At 42.5% G+C, this 22,917-nt stretch overlaps 1 protein-coding gene across 2 annotated transcripts in view; it reads left to right on the top strand.

Annotated features, from left to right (window-relative positions):
- The window catches only part of LOC110507868 (galactosylgalactosylxylosylprotein 3-beta-glucuronosyltransferase 1), a 97,734-nt gene that overhangs the window by 71,612 nt on the left and 3,205 nt on the right, over positions 1–22,917 (top strand). The window contains exons 3-8 of one of the 2 annotated variants that reach the window (XM_021588247.2): positions 12,104–12,264; positions 12,941–13,083; positions 14,651–14,722; positions 14,821–15,332; positions 21,134–21,430; positions 22,613–22,719. In XM_021588247.2, coding sequence (XP_021443922.1) covers positions 12,972–13,083; positions 14,651–14,722; positions 14,821–15,332; positions 21,134–21,430; positions 22,613–22,699 — 1,080 coding nt within the window. In that variant the 5' untranslated portion in view covers positions 12,104–12,264; positions 12,941–12,971 and the 3' untranslated portion in view covers positions 22,700–22,719. The remainder of the gene's footprint in view (positions 1–12,103; positions 12,265–12,940; positions 13,084–14,650; positions 14,723–14,820; positions 15,333–21,133; positions 21,431–22,612; positions 22,720–22,917) is intronic. The other variant, XM_021588249.2, reaches the window with a different exon arrangement.

The following is a 22,917-nucleotide window of genomic DNA, read 5'->3' as shown; positions in this document are numbered from 1 at the left end:
GATATATGGAAGCAACATCTCAAGACATCAGTCAGGAAGTTAAAGCTTGGTCGCAAATGGTTCTTCCAAATGGACAATGACCCCAAGCATACTTCCAAAGTTGGGGCAAAATGGCTTAGGGACATCAAAGTCAAGGTATTGGAGTGGCCATCGCAAAGCCCTGACCTCAATCCTAGAGAAAATTTGTGGGCAGAACTGAAAAAGCGTGTGCGAGCAAGGAGGCCTACAAACCTTATTCAGTTACCCCCTGCTCTGTCAGGAAGAATGGGCCAAAATTCACCCAAATTATTGTGGGAAGCTTGTGGAAACGTTTGACCCAAGCTACCTGAAACGTTTGACCCAAGTTAAACAATTTAAAGGCAATACTACCAAATACTAATTGAGTACATGTAAACTTCTGACCTACTGGGAATGCGATGAAACAAATAAAAGCTGAAATAAATCATTCTCTCTACTATTATTCCAACATTTCACATTCTTAAAATAAAGTGGTGATCCTAACTGACCTAACACAGGGAATTTTTACTGGGATTAAATGTCAGGAATTGTGAAGAACTGAGTTTAAATGTATTTGGCTAAGGTGTATGTAAACTTCTGACTTCAACTGTAGATGGCATCTGATTAAGAAAACAGGTGACTGCATAATAACCACAATGATCACACATTGCCACTGTGGCATTGGTCATATTTCAATGTAACATAGGATTAATATCTCAAACATGGCATACATCACATCAGATTCCAAATCAGTGGATTTTTGTGACTTTTGTGTGACAAACTATGCAGGGTAGGGGGGAAAAAAACCTTTGAATTGCCCAATCAGGAGGCCTAATCGGAGGAGAAAGTCCCAGGTCTGCGGATAAAGGATTGTGTGATTGAATGCAGTGCTGACGGCACCTGATTACAGTCACGGTGCTAGCATCCATAACCCCCAATAACTTAATTAAAGGGAAATATTCCATCTCATTCCCCTGAAATTTACAGCTGGGCGTTTTAATTGGATCCATTTCCTCTGGTAATTCTGCATCCCCTGGGGTCCTCATTAGTGCTACTGGGTCCCTTGGGTGCACCATGGTTTAGACTCCCGGCTAAACAGACTACAGCCTCCCAGCTCCCATAGGACAGATATAAGTTCTGTAATGGACAGTGTGAAGGAAGGAACAATTGTCCCGCTGTCTTGATTGTGTGATCCTATCACTATGCTCTAGCTGGCAAGGGTCATGGAGGGATAGGGGTTGGAGACAGAGGGTTCATGGAAACAAAGGGTTTTATTATGGAGTCATCATCTGAGATTTCTGAGCCACCTGGTCCAGAAGGGTATTGTTGGCATGGTTGCACTGTCTGGCAGTGCCACTGGAGAGGTACAGCATATTTGGAATGGTGTATTCTTCTTTGTTATCAATAGCCTACCAGTTAGTTTAGCTCTATTCCTTCTACTGTATGTATCTGACGATCCTAGTCTCATTTACAGACATTCAAATTAGATAGCTATCTCTCGATGTGATGATGGCTGGCGAGAATAGATTATCCTGACTAGATTATTAGCCTCTGAGTGTTGGGAATAGCCAGAATAGGGCATGTGATCAAAGTCAACGATGAGTCTCTCTGCAAAGTCATCTTCCAGCCGAGACAGTGACAAGTATACTGTTCTGTAGCATCAGCAGATGCAGAAATGCTGTGTCAACAATGATCTGCGAGTGTCATTTTTCTGTTCCCTCCAGCGCTTTGGAATGTGACTCTGTATATTGGATAGCACCACTGATGTACAAGGACAGCAGAGGTAAAAGGGCTGACAGAAATATGCCAACCAGTCGGTTATTTGAGATGGCAAAAACAGTGGAGTATGGAGAGATGAGCATTGAAATGTCAGAGGCCCCTCGTTAAGAAGTGAACTTAAACTTAAGACGAGTCATTTTCAGTTAGGACTCTGGATGAACTAAACAAATAGGACTACTTAATTAATAGTTATGTCTAGGGTGACACTTATTTGGTATTTCACCAAGGGGTTTTTAATGTCATGTCTTCTCAAAATGTTTTAATCCCAGTCTGTGCAGAGTACACTTTGAAGTTTCTGAGCAAATGTTTCAACTCTACATTCTCTATCTTTAGACAGGTTAGCTGACAACGTCACTACAACGATGCGCACACTTCAATGGGCCAGAAGGCCATGTGTTGTTATGATTCTGGATGGCCAGATAGCTAGCAACAATAACAAGAGGCTGCCATGTGGGGAATCGTATGAGGCTCGTTTCAACTATTTTTTATCTTGTTCTTGATATCGTGTCTTGTTTTGAGGTGTTTTGACTGATGTCACGTCTATCAATAGCCTACCAGTTAGTTTAGCTCTATTCCTTCTACTGCATTATTGCTAAAACATTATAAAATATTGCTAAAATTTGCTAGCTAGCTAACTAACAACTGCAACAATGTATTTGAGAGACAACAAGTGCTCATAGTGTAAATGTATTTATGTTTTCAATGAATATTGGAGACAAAATATAGCTTATAAAACCCTGTCAGTTTTGTCCCATAGTTGGCATGTGTCAAATTTCTTGCTAAACAACCAACCCATTTATTAATTGCTGAAACTGTGTCAGTTCCATATGATGAATTGGCTGCAGTAGGTTTACCTGAAATACATCCTTCAAGACTTTAAAGGTTAAATAAATAAGATGATTTATTTTTTGTATAATAACATGACATGTTTCTTTACTAAACAAAATACAGGGTGGCCTTGTTGCGCAAATAGAAAGCCTTAGCTGTAATGTTCAGTATTAAGTAGCTTGATAGGCCATGCCCATGCCCCACATCATTCTGCTTTTGGTACTCTGAGTTGAATGAGATGAATCTATCTATACTAGCTTTTCATTTAGACTCAAATCAGCAGCTAGACGTGCAAACACAACACACAACTCTAAATCCAGAGTAGCCAATCCAGTGCGTGTATGAAGGTCAACATGTGTTCCTGCGGGCTGCATTACCAAACTGAATCACTCTCATATAGTAAGCAAAAGTGTGCAGAAACCAACTAAAAGCTAGCTCTGTGTCTAATTACCAAAGCTATTAAATAAAACTCCGTAACAAAATTGTTTATTTCAGGGGTCTGCCTTTTAGTGACAGGTTAAAAGCGAATGAAAGCATGTCATGCCAACAGTCTCATGATTTATGCAACTAAGAAAACAACAGGTACGTACAGAAATGGTGCCCATGTAGACTGGTAAATTATGTGTATGGTGACACACTAATGCAAGTCTACATTGAAATCAATGTCCAGTTAAAGCTGATCCCCCTTATAATGGTCATCATCCATATCGTTGATATTCAGATTCATAATGTTGTCAAGGCATTTACAATAGCTGCTTAGTGCTATTTTATGTTCATGTTCAACTACCTTATACATATTGTGTTACAGTAATTCAATAAATAACATCAATGTGAGTTTTGCTATTTAACAAAGGTTGCTATTAACAACACAGCCACAGCCACAGCTCATGGTTTCAGTCTGTTCTGGTATTATTCTCTCTCCTTATCATTCCTTTACCAATTATTTTCCAAGCCCAACCCAAATCATGTGCTGGCTGCCTCAGCCTTGGATTAATTCCCTCTGGTTTAATTAGTGATGATCAGATTCATAATGCTATATTTTTCCACTCCACACAGGCATATACAGTAATTGGGGACTTTGGCTCTTGAGAAGGCTTTATGTGAAGAATCCATCATCTCTCCCCCATCAGGGGAACAGGCTACCACCAGGGCATGCTATGGCATCTGAGAGGAGAGGACGGTGGGGAGTGTTGGCCTAAACTCCCACTCAATATACTAACTTTAATTAACTCATGAATCTATCTAGGAGGCTCCTGGTGCTAACTCTTGGTCTATGTTTATGAGTGGGCCTGGTCTATGGCTAGATTAATCATACTTCTCTGTTGCACACTGAACACTGGGACCTTACTAATTTTACTTCTAAATGGTGCATGATTATGGCAATGAACTGAACAATTGTACAATCTACCGTTTTTCACCAAAAGGTCAGATTCTGACACCCATTACATTTCTAAATGTGCTGTGATAGCATTCAGTACAATGCTGATGGCTCATGAACCGTTTATATGAGATTCATCTCACATTTTGTAGATGTCATGGAACAAATGATTGCTAAACAAACTGTTCAGTGTGTCCAGTGCCTGTGGTGTAGAATAGCCATGCATCAGCAGCATACAGCTCCACACAGTGAAATTAGCACTTTAAAATACAATACTATTACTTTAGGACTGAGAATCAGCATTTAAACATCGAGGCAGTACACAGCGTAACTGATGGTGTATCACTGTATCACACAAGTCAAATAAAAGAATTGCACAATGACAAAAAATGAATGGATGAAGTGAATAGAGTGTTAGGTGAATAAAGCCTATGAATATTTTTGTGAAAAGATTCTGCTTGGTTGTACGTCACTGTTCACTCTTCACGCTGAATTGTGGTGCTCTGTGGTACAACGACGGAAAGCAGTCTCCCTCATAAAGCTTTGCTTTATCTTGGCCAGGTCGCAGTTGTAAATGAGAACTTGTTCTCAACTGGCCTACCTGGTTAAATAAAGGTGAACTAAAAATAGAATGAAAATCGTATGTGTGTCCTAGATCTCCTACAAGAGGCATACGTCTTGACCTTTTACTTGTTTTCCTAATCATATTAGTTTACCGCCACACATTGGTCACTATGAGACATGTCATGACATGACCTGATCTTTACCCTTTGCCCGAGGTTTCAGTTTCAGTCCCCATGGTCCTAGGGAATGTCTGTGTGCTTTCTACCCAAGGTGTGAGTGCCTCATCTCAGGTTGCCTTGCCTGGCTGAGCTGTTGCACATCAATTCAAGAGGAAAGTGGTAGACAGGCTGAGGTTATCAACAGAGAATAACCTGCCTTGGAATGGGCGCCTAAATCTTTCATCAATGCTGAGGCAGCCGACTCTGGACAGGACCCCAGCCATCAATCAAGGGCAACCCACAGCTGAAAATGGCTTACTTAACTTTTCCAGAAAATTAAACAGCCATTCTCATCTACATCAAATGAGAAAGTGTACTCCCCGCCGCTCTTTTGGACTGATTAAGTTATTAAGCAGCATTAAAGTGGACAGAGTGCCAGCCTTGTGTTAAGCAAAGCAAGGAGTGTAAATCTACACAGGCTGCCTTAACAGTACGTGGAAAGGAGACGGTCTTGAGTGCCCACACCCATTAGGCACAGAGATGGATTATCTTTGATTACACGCCAACTTGCTCACTTCCGTGCAGCATAAGCCTACAATAGGGAAAGTATCATTCTTATAATAAACCATGAGAGAACATTGCAAAATAGAGAATTCTTTCTGTAAAATGTATATTTTGATGGTGAGAAGAATGTAGTCACTTTGCTCTGAATTTCACATTACCAAGACATCAGTGCAACATCTGCCCAGACTTGGTTGGCACTTGGTTGACTACACACAAAGCCCTGTTTGACTCTGTCACTCTCTGTGAATCATAGCCTTTGGACCAGTATGTGGTGGCATTATACTCTGCTCCAAGGATACTCTATAGGCCCAAGTTGTTTTCTCCTATTCTCCTGTATGGTCTCTCTCCCTCTGGAGATGGAGAAGGCTATAATTATAATGGACGCATCTGAGCTGTATGTACAGTAAACAGAATGTAAATAGAATTTGGTGTGCTTCAGTTTCTTATATTTACTGTAGCTCATTATGTTACAGTATTTCAATTTCTTTGTATGGAGTACCTAGAAGTTATAACACAAACCCGCCCACATGAATGAATGGACACCCACATACACACCCACATACGCACACACACACACACACACACACACACACACACACACACACGCACACACACACACACACACACACACACACACACACACACACACACACACACATACACACACAGGACAAAAACAATGCTCGTTCTTGCATTATGGAACCTATTATTTACAAAAATGTAATCAATTCTTTCATACAGTATCTGGCCCATCTTGGTTTTCAATACCTGTATTAATTCTGTCTGCTTCTCTGAATCCAATACAAGCACAATAGAGAACACAATGAAAAGTAGAGATTGTAGAAACCACTCAGCCAGGCTGTCTATTCTCAGTCATTTCTAAAGCAATTAAGGCAGTGTGAATCAATACCTCACAAATCCAGAATGAAAATTTAATGACACCTCCAGGCAAAGGTATTTTTTGTTCTGTGACAGGGACATCGATAATGACCGATCCCAGCCCCTCTCTTAGAAAGTCCCCAAGACGTCACTGAAAACTGTTCCAAGGCCTGGCTAGTTGGTAGGACACCAATAAATTAATAAGTAAGAGTGAATGATTTGACAGACAAGTACAAAATATCTCCTCTGTGGCTCTCCAACTGAATAGAGAGTAAATCAAAATGATGCCCTGGTGAAATGGCTAGGAAAAGATGGTGTTATTATTGGTATCCCAGACATATGAGCAGATGGGAGCCAACGGTATCTCAAACTTCAGAGGCAGGCTCGATTACGAACATGGAATGTTGACCCTTTAGTAAGCCTCCAATAGGCAACAGGAATCAACAGTAACCCTCCAACAGGCAACAAGAGTCTACAGTAACCCTCCAATAAGCAACAGGAATCAACAGTAACCCTCCAATAGGCTACAGGAGTCTACAGTAACCCTCCAATATGCAACAGGAGTCAACAGTAACCCTCCAATAGGCAACAGGAGTCTCTTCCATAAAGCTTTCATCTACCCTGTCCTTGCAGATTCGTAAGAATGAGTCATTGAGGGAGGGGAGGGAAGGGTGCTGATTCCATTTTTGGATATAAATCAAATACAAGTTTATTGGTCTCACACACAGTTTAGCAGATGTTATAGTGGGTGCAGTGAAATGCTTATGTTACTAGCTCCTACCAATGCAGTAAAATGTCAAACAGGTACACAATAATCAATAAAAAAACTGAAAGAACAACAAGAAATCAAGAAATGTCAGAACGAATCTAATTAACAACCCAAATAGCACTGTAACAGGGGAGGCAGGTAGCCTAGTGGTTAGAGAGTTGGGACAGTAACCGAAAGCTTGCTGGATTGAATCCCAGAGCTGACAAGGTAAAAATCTGTAGTTCTGCTCCTGAATAAGGCAATTTACCCACTGTTTCCCAGTGGGCTGTCATTGTAAATAAGAATATGTTCTTAACTGACTTGAATAGTCAAATAAAATAAAAACAGTAATCCAAATGTGATCTATATGTATATGCACTAGATGAATTTACAGAAGAAATACTAGGAATGATATGTAAATAAGTAGATTTACATTGCTTTAGAGTGAGCCTTGACAAAAATTCAGTATATAAATAAATATATCTAAACAGTGTAACTAAAATGCAATGAACAGTAGTAGAAATATTAGAATGAGCTACACTACTGGTCAAAAGTTTTAGAACACCTACTCATTCAAGAGTTTTTCTTAATTTTTTTTACTATTTTCTACATTCTAGAATAACAGTGAAGACATCAAAACTATGAAATAACACATGTGGAATCTTGTAGTAACCAAAAAAGTGTTAAACAGATCAAAATATATTTTATATTGGAGATTATTCAAATAGCACCCTTTGCGTTGATGACAGCTTTGCACACTCTTGGAATTCTCTCAACCAGCTTCATGAGGTAATCACCTGGAATGCATTTCAATGAACAGGTGTGCCTTGTTGAAAGTTATTTTGTGGAATTTATTTCCTTCTTAATGCATTGTGTTGTGACAAGGTGTGTGTGTGTGGGGGGGTGTGGGGGGGCCTATTTGGTAAAACACCAAGTCCATATTATGGCAAGAACAGCTCATATAAACAAATAGTCCATCAGACAGTCCATCATTACTTTAAGACATGAAGGTCAGTCAATACGGAACATTTCAAGAACTTTGAAAATGTCTTTAAGTGCAGTTGCAAAAACCATCAAACGCTACGAAGAAAATGTCTCTCATGAGGACCACCACAGGAAAGGAAGACCTAGAGTTACCTCTGCAGCAGAGGATAAGTTCATTACAGTTACCAGCCTCAGAAATTGCAGCCCAAATAAATGCTTCACAGAGTTCAAGTAAGAGAATACATCTCAACATCAACTGTTCAGAAGAGACTGTGTGAATCATGGTCATGGTCGAATTGCTGCTAAGAAACCACGACTAAAGAACACCAATAATAAGAAGAGACTTGCTTCGGTCAAGAAACACGACGGATGGACATTAGACTTGTGGAAATTTGTCTTTTGGTCTGGAGTCCAAATTGACGATTTTTGGTTCCATCCGCTGTGTCTTTGTGAGACACGATGTGGGTGAACGGATGATCTCAGAAGGTGTATTTCCCACCGTAAAGCATGGACGAGGAGGTGTTATGGTGTTATGGTGCTTGCCAGTGACACTGTCAGTGATTTATTTAGAATTCAAGGCACAGTTAACCAGCATGGCTACCACAGCATTCTGCAGCGATATGCCATCCCATCTGGTTTAGGCACATCCAGGCTGTGTAAGGGCTATTTTACCAAGAAGGAGAGCGATGGAGTGCTGCTTCAGATGACCTAGCCTCCACAATCCCCCGACCTCAACCAAATGTGTCAACCATATGTGGGAACTCATTCAAGACTGTTGTAAAAGCATTCCAGGTGAAGCAGGTTGAGAGAATGCCAAGAGTGTGCAAAGCTGTCATCATTTGAATAATCTCAAATATAAAATGTATTTTAATTTGTTTTACACTTTTTTGGTTACTACATGATTCCATATGTGTTATTTCATGGTTTTGATATCTTCACTATTATTCTACAACGTAGAAAATATTAAAAATAAAGAAAAACCCTTGAATGAATAGGTGTTCTAAAACTTTTGACCGGTAGTGTATGTTGAGAATACAGTATAAAAATACACAGAGCAAAATTTATAGAATTGCAGGAAATTTGCTTCCAGACCTAAATTCGGAATAGAAATAATATACATGTACGTGAATGATATGTAGAGACAGTATGTGAATAGAAAAGGTGTACAGCAGTAGTTGTATAGGATGAGCCTTGACTAGAATACAGCATATACATATAAAGTGGGTAACACAGTATGTAAACATGATTAAATTGACTCGTGTTCAATGACTCTATGTAGGGCAGCAGTCTCTAAGGTGCAGGGTAGAGTACTGGGTGGTAGTCGGCTAGGGACCATGTCTGAGTTTCAGAGCAGGGTGATGGGTAGAGGCCGGCTAGTGGTGACTGTTTAACAGTCTGATGTAATAATAATAACAGTCTTGTGGTATATTGTGACATACTGTACATTCTCATATAGACCGGAGACGTGGAAAAAGGATGAGAGAAGATAACGATGTGTCAGACTTGTGTAGAGTTTAAATTATGTAACTTCAATGTGAATAGCTGTATCCTATCATAAATTTGAATTTTACTACCCTAAAATGGTACATTTGCACCTCACATCCCTTATTCTCACCCCCTGTAGGTACAAAATATGGAAATATGTGTTTTGTAGTGTGCTCCTCTCCCATTTCCTGTTGTTGCAGTCATCAGGGGTGGGGTCAAAGGCTATGTAGTTCAGTACCTCCCAATCAGTGCAGCTGCTCTCTATAGTACTGTGCATTACTAACATGTAGCTACTTAACCAGCAGCAGGTACTCCCTCCATTCCTCCCTTCACGCCTGGATAAAAGTTGTTGATGTGAAACGCTGTCGAGCGCCACTGTCAGACATTGATTTTATCAGTCTCCAGATCAAACACACATTTGTATTCCTTAATTTTCACATTTGTTAAGTAGTGCCATTTCTACTGTTCACCATAGTGGGGGGAGAGAAAAACACCAGCACATTCTACCCAGTTCTACAATCTAATCTGCCTGGTATTAAACTGGGACTACTACCTAGTCTCCCTGGTATTGAGCTGTGACTACTACATTAGTCTACCTGGTATTGATCTGGGACTACTACCTAGTCTACCAAGTATTGAGCTGGGACTACTTCCTAGTCTACCTGATACTGAGCTGGGACTACTACCTAGTCTACCTGGTATTGAGCTGGGACTACTACCTAGTCAACCTGGTATTGAGCTCAGACATTGGGCATTGAGAGACATGCAGAGATTAGACTTCAGCGTCTTCAGCTTTCTCATGTCAGCAGATGTGAATTTGGGAATATTTTGACTTTGTTTTTCTAATGATTTCTTGATGATTAAGACCATAGCATGTTCATCCTTTTCAATCAAGATGTATAACATAACACTGTAAAGAGAAGCTGAAGGCTGTCAGGATGCATCTGTTATCTAGTTCTCTTTGAGAAAGGAAAGGCAGACTGAAATGTTGACAGTTTGTTGTGCTGTACAATGTCCATGTTGTTTGTCTTATTCTGATCCATCACAATGTGTTGAGCTGAGGAAAGGGAACGTTCTCTTGTAGCACTCCCATTGAGAAACATGTAACTTGTGCATCACTGTGTGAGCATGGATGCAGCGATGATAGAAGAAAACACGGATATTTTTGTCAATACAGTGAAGTATTCTCCATCTGTTCCACTCACAGTGAGTCCATTCAAAATAGTGTTCCTGATTGCCATGCTTTCATCTGCTTGGTCGGAATTCTCAGAAAACATTCTGTAAATTGGATGAGCTTGGTCGTTGTGAGGAGAGATTGTTTAGAAATCTTGTGCATTTCAAGCAAATACACTCCCTACCGAATTACCAGGTCAGAGGCAATTTGCATTTATACTATGCCTCAATAAAAAAACTGGGCCCCTGTTGTTTGATCTGAAGAATATAAAAGAAACAGCTTTGCAGTTCATTTGATCTTCCATCACAAAGTGTCTAAAATTATACACCCAGTCGATCTGCAGCCGACCAATATCTGAGCTGCAGCATACACAGACATCCTGGCTCACCGTGGCATTCATTCATTCCCATGCTTTTGGACGAGATAGGATGCTGATTGTTTCATAACATCACCATTCTCCATCCACAGCACCAGAATCTTGGCAAGAGAAGTGGCTATATCCCAGTATCCATATCTTAGGGAGAAATGAAAACAACCTGTCACTGCCACAGATTCCTTCTGTAAACAGGACCCACTGGGCACAGACGTCAGTTCAACATCTAGTTTCGATTCACATTTGGTTGAGTTATCAACTAACCTGAATTCACTTTGAAATCAACAGAAATTGTTACCTGCCATTGGATTTAGGTTCAAAGTTAGGTGAAAGAAATAGAACTGCCTTGACGTTGATAGCTTTTTGCAAATCCCATAAGTTTTCCACGTTGATTCAACATCATCACATAGATCAGGGATCCTCAACTAGATTCAGCCACTGGCCGATTATTTTCTTGAGTGGATGGTTGGGGGTCAGTGACATGATCACACAAATAATGTGCAGACTGCAAATTGACCGCAAGAAGCCCAAGCAGATATAATATTTGACTAAAACATAATTATTTCAAACCTTGCTTATATTTGTATACGATCACATATCTCTCTATTATGCTTGGGAATACTTGGAAACAGATTCCCAAAATGTAAATCACACGGAGTTGATTTCCTGGTGTTTTGACAGGTGTTTATGTCAAACAATTAAAATGAGTTGCTTTTTTCTCTGGAAACTTGGAGGGGGAGTGGGGGGTTAAAACCTGGGCCCTGGCCCGCTAGTTGGGGAGCCCTGACGTGGAAACAATGATGATTCAACCAGTTTTTGCCCAGTGATGAATGACGTTAGCCCTAATTGGAGTTCTGTACTGTAGTCCTCCGCCACTCCTGCTCTTGAATGGTAGTTCTGTGATGGTTGAGACAGGGACATTACATTGTGGATGCACATGCAGTTGAGGTAGATTGCTAGGCAACCTTTTCCGATACCTGAGTACAGTTATTGACTCCTAGAGTTGACAAAAGAATGAAGCTCACTGAGTTGATGTTGTCATCTTTGGAGTGCTGGTAAACACGGGGCTGTGTTTCTGGAAGGGTTTGGTCTGAATGGCATCCTAATGTGACTGATGTCATGTCTTCCTATAATGTGACTGACTGATGACATAATGCGGTGACTAAGCCCTGACCGGTTGTTTTCCATCCAGCTCTCTGGGTGGTGTTTCCTGGGTGTGTGAGGAGGAGGCATGGCTGGTTGAGATGTCGTGGACGATCACACCACTCAGCTAGACGTGCTGCTGCTGCGCTGTGTGGGCCTGGCTCCTGCAGCTGCACCATTGATGGTGCCGTGATCCAGTTCTAACCGTGGGTGAGGAATCATAGTAATTTACCATACTCATCAACATGTATAGCACAATACATTCAGCCATTGTAATATGGCCATAGGTCCGCTTATGATTTATGTTTTAATGAGTGCATGATACCATAGTAGTCTCACAGCACGTATGCCTTCCACAGCACAAACACATTGATCCATAAGTCTAATCACTGATATTCCAAAGCAATGAAATGTGCATATTGAAAAGGGGCAAAATGATTTGTTCCACATAGTGTCTGTCTGTATACAGTTCTAGATACTCAGGGAGCATAACAATGGCAATTTCCTCTGAGGACTTCCCATTGCCTGCTCTCCACTGACGCAGTAAAAAACTGCTTAAAACTCTTCTTGACCCATTTCTTTATCAGTGGAAGGCTTTTATGGGGCTTATGTTTATGTGTCAGATGCATTCACACTTTGGAAATTAAGCCTTCCGCCTGACAGCATGTGTATAAATGGAGTATTTATACGCCGGGAAGATAAACAGAATTGACGAGGTATTATATAGCTGTGCTAAAAGACTGTCAGCTTCCTCAGGGTGGAAAAGTCAGTGGCTCTCTCAGCCAACCCACCACATCTTGTCATTTTGAAATAAAATTCAGAGTGTATCATTTAACTAGAGGCCTTTGTTGCTGATATGTTTGTCGCTCCTCCTCTCTCCTGGCAGGTAATGACGAGACATAAAACCAATCCTGGAGATGCCGAAGAGAAGAGACATTCTTGCCATCGTGTTGATAGTGTTACCGTGGACTCTGCTCATCACTGTTTGGCACCAAAGTGCAATTGCTCCGCTGCTCGCCATCCGCAAGGGTACATCCTTCACTTTCTCATAGGTCCTCTGTTGAATGGTGTAGAAATATTCAATAGCCAATTCATCCAATCCAATCGGGTCACATGCCCAGTTACCGAATATAATGTACAGTACATACAGTACAACACATGCCTTCCACAGGGTCTGTTACAGATCCCTACGTGGTGGTGTGCAGTATCAGACTGTAACATAGGTCATTTGTCAGTTAAGGCTATCAAAATTGCACTTCTTGGTAAGTGTCCTTTGATTCACACAGCCCCATCTGCAGCTTGTGCTTGGTGCTATGGTCTTCAGCAGTCATTCAGCTAATCTATTTAGCAGTTAAACTGTAGCAGACTTTTCAAATAAAAAAGAGACTAAATTAATTTCTAATGCCCTTTAATCAGCATCTGAAATAATAATCACTGTTCCCTAATAGCTCCCAGGCAGGCTTTATTGAATATCCTGAGTCAATGTGTTTGTGCGGCTTCCACATACTGTACACAAGCCTGAGATGTTACCACACTCTCACATTCTGAACCCCCCCCCCATAGATGTGACCCTAAGTGACATAATAAACCAACAGTGTGAGTACAGTACTCTGTCTGGTGAACAGAACCATATTCAAAAGGTCCAATGCAGCTGTTTTTATCTCAATATCAAATCCTTTCTGCGTAACAATGAATTACCTTACTATTCTTTTTTTTTAATTAAAATTGTCAAAAAGAAACAAAAATAGCAATATCTCAACCAAGGATTTTGCTAGAACTGTCTGGGAGTGTTCTGAGTGAGGAGCCTAATTGGATGAACCTAATGGGAGGGATATGTAACCTGAAGCTAGCCGTTTTTGGCAGAGAGGTTTGAAACTCTTTGTTATTGGTCTATTAGCGTATACCACCGGGTGATGTAGCCAGGTAGGCCAACATTTCTGGTATTTTCAAACAGCTCTTACACTAAAACAGCATTAGCATCATTTTCATAATGTCACAGTATTATACCAACATCAGTGTGGCAATTAATATATATATATATATATATATATATATTAAACGCAGAACCATTTTATTTTTGACAGCACTGGGCTTTTAAGGTGACAGTAAATCAATAGCGTTCTTTGTCTCTTTCCTTTTGCCATCAAGGTAATATAGGCAGGTTTCCACAAATCATCTGGAGCCTTCTCCTTGTTTGGTTTTAAAAGGAGCAGGGGGTTGCCAGATTGCTTTCTGTCAGCCACCGCAGAACATCTGGCCATCAGAAGATTGTGTTAATCTGCTGTGTGACGCAGAAATACAATTTTTATGTCTGAAAGAGGATCCTCCGCTCTAACTGAGCACCGATAAAGATTGCCATTAGCTATGGAACAATGTGGGGAGAAATTAACTATGTTAATGATCCAATAATGATATTCTATCCATCATAGAGGGCTATGGGGGCCACATAATCATAGCTCCACTACTGGAATAGACCCTGTCCCTGCCACGGCTGTTCCAGCTGAATGAGTAGGGGCAGCCAGGGGAGCCGCTGCCGTAACCAAACTGTAGCCATGATGTCCCCTCACCTCACGCTGCCTGCTTTCGCTTTTTGCAGCCTGTCACCACCTAGTAAAAGAGATCTTTATCATACCAGAGAGGCTTGCAGTCCATCGACACCGACTCGCAGGTACTTGCCTCTTGCATTGTGTCACCTGAGATTATACAGCGGGCGACCCCGCTCCCGGGGCGTGCTAATGCCTTACATGTCTTCCTGTTCCCCTGCAGATGACGGAGCCGACAGAGGGCGGAGGGAGGCGGGCCAGTCCAGCGACTCTAAGGAGTACTGCTCCTCTGATAAGGACATAGTGGAGGTGGTGAGGACGGAGTACGTGTACACGCGGCCACCACCATGGTCCGATGGGTTGCCCACCATCCACATAATCACCCCCACCTACAGCCGCCCAGTCCAGAAGGCAGAGCTGACGCGGCTGGCCAACACCTTCCTCCACGTGGCCAACCTCCACTGGATCCTGGTGGAAGACTCTCAGAGGAGGACCCCGCTCGTTACACGCATGCTCCGGGAAACGGGTCTCAACTACACCCACCTGAACGTGGAGACTCCCAGGAACTATAAGCTTCGTGCGGACACGCGGGATCCCAGGATACCCCGGGGCACCATGCAGAGGAACCTGGCACTGCGCTGGCTCAGAGAGACCTTCAACTCCAACAGCAGCCAGGCGGGCATTGTCTACTTCGCTGACGACGACAACACCTATAGCCTGGAGCTGTTTGAGGAGGTCAGTACAGGCCTGGGGCGCACTGGCATCTCATGGCCACATACGGTCCACTAGATTCACTTTTGTGTCAGTGAATATAATGGTAGTGGGGAGTTTACGGCACATAAAGTACATATTTTTGTTATTTTATTTATTTCAACATGAATGGTGGCTACTATTACTCCTAGTACAGTAGTAATATATTGAGGTTATTACCTAAAATATTTTGATTCCCATTGCCAACAACAGTGGTCCGAGGATAAGTTTGAACTTAGCAGTCAGTGCCTCAGGCCATCCATTTTGACTCAAGACAGATTGGCTTGAATGGATGCTGTTAGGCCCTGAGGCATTAGCCTCAGGTCTTGTTAGTGTGAAGGGGGCATGTTGTAAATGGTGCAATCCATATCGATGGGTCGGTTATTACCTTTCCCTGGAAATCAGGCAGAGTGCTCTCCCTCTCCCTATAATCCTTCCATCACTTACACCCAGCACCAGCACTCTTTATAGGGGGGAGTAACAACCTATAGGGCTGAGCTTGAGCTAGCTGCCTCTGGGCTGACCGATAGAGAGTCAGTGAGAAACCACTCCAACCCAACTGACAGAGCAGTAAATATCAGACCATTCTCATCGACCTACTAACAGGTGTAAGTCATGGAGGGGATGGCTATAACAGCTACATGTGAAGAGGTTGAAAGTAGACATCGATCTAAGAGATTGCAGTTGGATATGCCATGTTGTTGTGATCTGGACTTGAATTAACCTGAATGGAAAGATGCCAGCTTGTTCAGCGTGACCTGACATTTGAAATATGAAAACTGGTACAAATTAAATCATTCATACACTCATGTAAAATAGATGCTATCCAGAACCTAAAAGGGTTCTTCTGCTGTCCCCATAGGAGAACCCTTTGAAGAACCCATTTTGGTTCCAGAAAGAACCCTTTTGAGTCCAGATAGAACCCTGTTGGGTTACCCAGAGGGTTTTCCATGGAACCCAAAAGAGTTCTGCCTGGAACCAAAAAGTGTTCTACGTTGAACCAAAAAGGGTTATCTTATGCTGACAGCTGAAGAACCCTTTTGGAACACTTTTTTCTAAGAGTGTAATGTCATGAACTCTTGCCCAGAGTTGTCAGTAATATGATAATACGACAGGTTACAAAAACAACGGCTGAATCAAATACGTACAGCAAGGAACTGTAATGGCCAACCTAAACTTCTGTTGTTGCTCCATTACATCATATTAAGCAGATTCTCTCACCCAGAGCAGAAGCAAAATTGTGCTTCTCTACACTCCGTTATAAGTCCAGACCCAACCATAGGAAACATTCCATGTCGAGAGACATGGGTAGAGACTAGAGGTCGACCGATTATGATTTTTCAACTCCGATACCGATACCGATTATTGGAGGACCAAAAAAGCCGATAGCGATTAATCGGCCGATTTAAAAATAAATAAAAACATATTTGTAATAATGACAATTACAATAATACTGAATTAACACTTATTTTAACTTAATATAATACATCAATAAAATCAATTTAGCCTCAAGTAGATAATGAAACATGTTCAATTTGGTTTAAATAATGCAAAAACAAAGTGTTGGAGAAGAACGTAAAAGTGCAATATGTGCTATGTAAGAAAGCTAACATTTAAGTTCCTTGCTCAGAACATGAGAACATATGAAAGCTGGTGGTTCCTTTTAACATGAGTCTTCAATATTCCCAGGTAAGAAGTTTTAGGTTGTAGTTATTATAGGACTATTTCCCTCTATACCATTTGTATTTCATTAACCTTTGACTATTGGATGTTCTTATAAGCACTTAAGTATTGCCAGTGTAACAGTATAGCTTCAGTCCCTCTCCTCGCTCCTCCCTGGGCTCGAACCAGCAACACAACGACAACAGCCACCACATCGAAGCAGCCTTACCCATGCAGAGCAAGGGAAACAACCACCCCAAAGCTCAGAGCGAGTGAAGTTTGAAACGCTATTAGCGCGCGCTAACTAGCCAGCCATTTCACTTCGGTCACACCAGCCTCATCTCGGGAGTTGATAGGTTTGAAGTCATAAACAGCGCAATGCTTGACGCACAACGAAGAGCTGCTGGCAAAATGCACGAAAGTGCTGTTTGAATTAATGTTTACACGCCTGCTTCTGCCTACCACCGCTCAGTCAGATACTTAGATACTTGTATGCTCAGTCAGATTATATGCAACACAGGACACACTAGATAATATCTAGTAATATCATCAACCATGTGTAGTTAACTAGTGATTATGATTGATTGTTTTTTATAAGGTAAGTTTAATGCTAGCTAGCAACTTACCTTGGCTTACTGCATTTGCGTAACAGGCAGTCTCCTTGTGGAGTGCAACGAGAGAGAGGCAGGTCGTTATTGCGTTGGACTAGTTAACTGTAAGGTTACAAGATTGGATCCCCCGAGCTGACAAGGTGAAAATCTGTCTTTCTGCCCCTGAAAGAGGCAGTTAACCCACCGTTCCTAGGCCGTCATTGAACATAAGAATGTGTTCTTAACTGACTTGCCTAGTTAAATAAAGATTAAATAAAGGTGTACATTTTTTTTTATTTTTAATAATAATAATAATTGGCAAATCGGCGCCCAAAAATAACGATTTCCAACTGTTATGAAAACTTGAAATCGGCCCTAATTAATCGGCCATTCCGATTAATCGGTCGACCTCTAGTAAAGACTCTGCTGTAAATTGTTAAAAGTAAAATACGCTATAGATACACAAAAGTATGTGGACACCCCTTCAAATTAGTGGATTACGCTATTTCATCCACACCCGTTGCTGAAAGGTGCATAAAATTGAGAACACCGTCATGCAATCTCCATAGACAAACATTGGGAGTGGAATGCCCTTACTGAAGAGCTCAGTGGCATTCAACGTGGCACCGTCATGGGATGCCACCTTTCCATCACGTCAGCTCGTCAAATTTCTGCCCTGCTAGAGCTGCCCGATCAACTGTAATTGCTGTTATTGTGAAGTGGAAACGTCTAGCAACAACAACTGCTCAGCCACGAAGTGGTAGGCCACGCAGAATGGGACCACCGAGTGCTGAAACACGTAGAGCGTAAAAATCGTCTGTCCTCGGTTGCAACACTCACTACCAAGTTCCAAACTGCCTCTGGAAGCAACATCAGCACAAGAACTGTTCGTCTGGAGCTTCATGAAATTAGTTTCCATGGCCGAGCAGCCGCGCACAAGCCTAAGATTACCATGTGCAATGCCAAGTACACCGGCTGGAGTGGTGTAAAGCTCGCCGCCATTGGACTCTGGAGCAGTGGAAACGCGTTCTCTGGAGTGATGAATCATGATCCACCATCTGGCAGTCCGACAGACAAATCTGGGTTTAGTGGGTGCCAGGAGAACGCTATCTGCCACAATGCATAGTGCCAACGGTAAAGTTTAAAGAGAAGGAATAATGGTCTGGGGCTGTTTTTCACAGAGCCCTGACCTCAACCCCATCGAACACCTTTGGGATGAATTGGAACGCAGACTGCGAGCCAGGCCTAATTGCCCAACACCAGTGCCCAACCTCACTAATGCTCTTATGGCTGAATGGAAGCAAGTCCCCACAGCAATGTTCCAACATCTATTGGAAAGCCTTCCCAGAAGAGTTGAAGCTGTAATATCAGCAAAGGGGGGACCAACTCCATAATAATGCCCATGATTTTGGAATGAGATGTTCGATGAGCAGGTGTCCACATACTTTTGGTCATGCAGTGTAGCTCATGAAATATGCATCTGCCATAGTTAAACTTCATCACTGTAAAGGGGTGCATTAATTACTAAGCTTTCATTAAAAAATGCTTTTGTTGCCTTTCCAAAGCCACAAGGAGTATTTACAGGCAGTATCTGCTTCTCTATTTTTATCATATCTATCCTTCTCTATTCTCCTTCAGCATCCACATTCAACATTGTGAACCAGATCACTTAGAATACAATATCACCTAAATTGAACACGTTTTAAAATTATAAAATAAGTATTGGATATAAAAGGTATATATAATGATATTGCTTCTGGTTTAGGAATCATGTGGTGTACTGATGAAAATGGGCCACAGTTTAGGAGTTGAACTTACCCGATAGCAGTATCAGCCTGTTCTGATGACAACTCATTTTAGAGCCTCTGTGAACCAGTACAGATCCCCATCTCCTTCGCTTCAGATGGATTAATACACCTGGAGAGTTTGGGATTAGTTCCCTTTGTTGTGCTCCGACTTCAAGAACATAGGCAGGCTGTCTCTGTGGGCCTCCCCAAGTAAAGGAAACATAGCTTACACACAGACACAGAGAGAGAGAGCGAGAGAGAGAGAGAGAGAGAGAGAGAGAGAGAGAGAGAGAGAGAGAGAGGGAGAGAGAGGGAGAGCGAGCGAGCAAGAGAGAGAGGGGAGAGAGAGAGAGAGAGAGAGAGAGAGAGAGAGAGAGAGAGAGAGAGAGCAAGAGAGAGAGGGGAGAGAGAGAGAGAGAGAGAGAGCAAGAGAGAGAGGGGAGAGAGAGAGAGAGAGAGAGAGAGAGAGAGAGAGAAAGAGAGAGAGGGGAGAGAGAGAGAGAGAGAGAGAGCGAGAGAGAGAGATGGAGAGAGAGAGCGAGAGTTAAAGAACACTTAGCACAAACACTTCAAGTCCACGAAAATTGGGCAGCACTTTATGGCATTTTCACTTGCTCAGCTCTAAACAGAGGAGAGACGGGGTACTGTTTTAGCAATCATTCCCGTCAGTGGCAGCATTGGAAACATTCATTTTCACATTGTAGCATGGAGGGAGAGGGGCAACCCCCTTGACGATGCTTGAGCCAGTTCCATTCCAGAACCAACCCATTGAGGAAAACAGCTATTTCACTCGTAGGAAAGATGCATGATCTAAACTTGTGATAAAGGTCAGTTTTCTTACGTACAAAAATCACATGACCCTTGGGAGAGGGTGATGTCATCCCTAACACCATATCAAACAAAATGTTATTTGGGTGACTAGCCTGGCAAAATCCTGGTCTCGGTGGCCCAGATGTGTTTCCAAACTGCACTCATAAACCCGGGCCTCCTCCATCCTGTTCTCAAACACACATCTCCTCTCTGATCCCCTGGGCTGATGGGTTATCATCAGATACGGCTAGAATACTGGGACACACACAGAGCGAGCCCCGTTTCCAGAGTGTTGTCCCACCCAGCACACACACACACATCTCCTCTCACTGCTAAACACCTAATTTAAAAAGCAGTTCCACAACACCAGCACCTTTATTATTGCTACTGCATTGAGTGTGGATAAATTACTCAACAGTTCAGCCCTCCTCATTAGAACACTTCCTTTCATGATTTGGGCGGCTCTCTTTCGCTGCTAGTGGTGCAGAAATACAGTCGACAAAGAGCGGGCGGCCAGGAGATCGTTTGATACTGGAAGATTAAAGGACAAACCTGAGCCTCTGAGGAATGGAAGAGGCTCGGCACCTTTCAAGCATCTCCTCAACCAACCTGCTCTTCTTCTCCCAATCCACTCTCTATAATGGCCCTGGTCCTCAAACCCACTTAGCTCTGTCCACGTTTACTCTTCTTAGGCTGGGTCCATCACAGTGGCCCTGCAAGGCTTCTGTGATACATGTAACATACACACCATAGCTTTCAGATTATCTGGCTCGATTTGTATCATTGTTTGGAATTAAAACTATTGTCTCCTGTAATTAATGTATATTGCCTTGTTGGCACATCTCATATAGACATTGATACACTGATCCTGTTCATTAAAAATACAAACAGTGCAAAGATGCTTAACTCTCTCTGTCCTCTCTTCTTCTCTATCCAGATGAGGTCAACAAGGAAGGTGTCTGTATGGCCTGTGGCCTTTGTTGGTGGTCTGCGCTACGAGTCTCCCAAGGTCAATGCAGCAGGCAAGGTGTACGGCTGGAAGACTGTATTTGACCCTCACCGGCCCTTTGCCATCGACATGGCAGGCTTCGCCATCAACCTGCGGCTCATCCTCTTCAAGCCCCAGGCCTATTTCAAGTTGCGAGGAGTGAAGGGAGGCTACCAGGAGAGCAGCCTTCTCCGGGAGCTGGTCACACTCAACGACCTGGAGCCCAAAGCATCTAATTGCACTAAGGTAGATAGAGCAAAATAGATGCTTTATTTTTGCATGTTATACTCTGTCATTTTACACCAGAATATAATAATTTTACCTGTTGGTATTTTATATAATGTCAGGCAAATGTGAAATCCATACTCTGATGATCCTCTGGTGGATCCAACCTTAGTGCAGAGGCAGTGGCAAGTTCACTCTCTCCAAAACAACTTCATATATAACCAGGTGCTAAAAATGTCAGTGGATCCATTAGGTAACTGGCAGGCTCCCCTCACATAGTGGGTGTGATTGTAAACGGCTTCAGGGCACTGTGTGGTGTTTCATGCCCATTTCATCTCCGGCCTCGCTGTTCCCTGCCTGGCCCTGGCCCTAGCCCCAGCTGCTAAGCCTCTCCCTGGGCAGAGAGGCGTCACCCAGGGGCCTTAGCCCACCACCACTCACACTCACATAATGGGATATTCAGCCTGATTATATTCAGGACTCCTGGAGGGGAGTAGATGAAAAGAGCTGGGGGGGGCATCCTAGCATGCATTCAGCCCAGATGAGCACAGGGCGAGGGATGGGGGATGAGTCGTGCTCCGGCAACTCTCCTCCTTATAATCTACCTCTTCAGACGCAAGTGTGACTATTAACCTCATCTACACCTGGGTAAAGTGGGAGTTGGCTCCTGGTGGAGGCAGCTCAAACACACCCCATGCATAATTCATTACTGAGGTGGAGGAGATGAAAGGTAGGGCTGCTCAGAGACTGAAGGGAAGAAAATGAGCTCTATACGTCGATTCATTTCCACCATCACTTTTCTGGATGTGAGTCCGGTCTCAAGAGCCAAATCATCCCACTCCAAAGGCTTGATTGGGGCTATAGTTACCGGTACGTGACGCACCCAAAATAACCGAGTTGCATCACTTACAAAGAGCAAAAAAGAAGAGCAAGTTTTTATTTTTCCACTACGGGAGCACTCTCTATTCACTATCATAAAATGTTGAGCAAGGTCGAGCTGACACACAGGAGTACATTCTTATAGATAGGTTTCCTATTGTACCATCAGTACTGCTCTTGTTGCTATATCTAGGAGTAGATGCTCAGAAGAACATCACCACCGCCCATGCAGAGAGGAAAGGAGAGAGGAGGAGTGGATGGGTGTGTGTTCGATCCTGAGAGTGCTGCCTGATGCTGATTCTTCTCTCTGATGTTTCTCTACAGATTCTTGTTTGGCACACTAGGACAGAAAAACCTGTCCTTGTAAATGAGGGAAAGAAAGGATTTACAGACCCCAATGTGGAGATTTGACGTTGTCTCCTCGGGCGATGGTAAAGAGATGAATTATTCACATCTCAGACTTATTTTACTAATTTATATACAAATATTTGTATGACCTTTGGCGAACAGGGAAATGGTATACCAATGATAAGCACATTTCGGGATATTGTTTAAATTATCCATTGCTTTTACAGACACCCACATTTTGGGGCAAAAAGAGTTATTACAACTATATTGATCTGTACTGC

This window comes from Oncorhynchus mykiss, chromosome 27, assembly GCF_013265735.2.
Source record: "Oncorhynchus mykiss isolate Arlee chromosome 27, USDA_OmykA_1.1, whole genome shotgun sequence".
NCBI lineage: Eukaryota > Metazoa > Chordata > Actinopteri > Salmoniformes > Salmonidae > Oncorhynchus > Oncorhynchus mykiss.
Note: the sequence above shows the minus strand (reverse complement) of the source record. Positions and strands in the feature narration are given on the sequence as shown.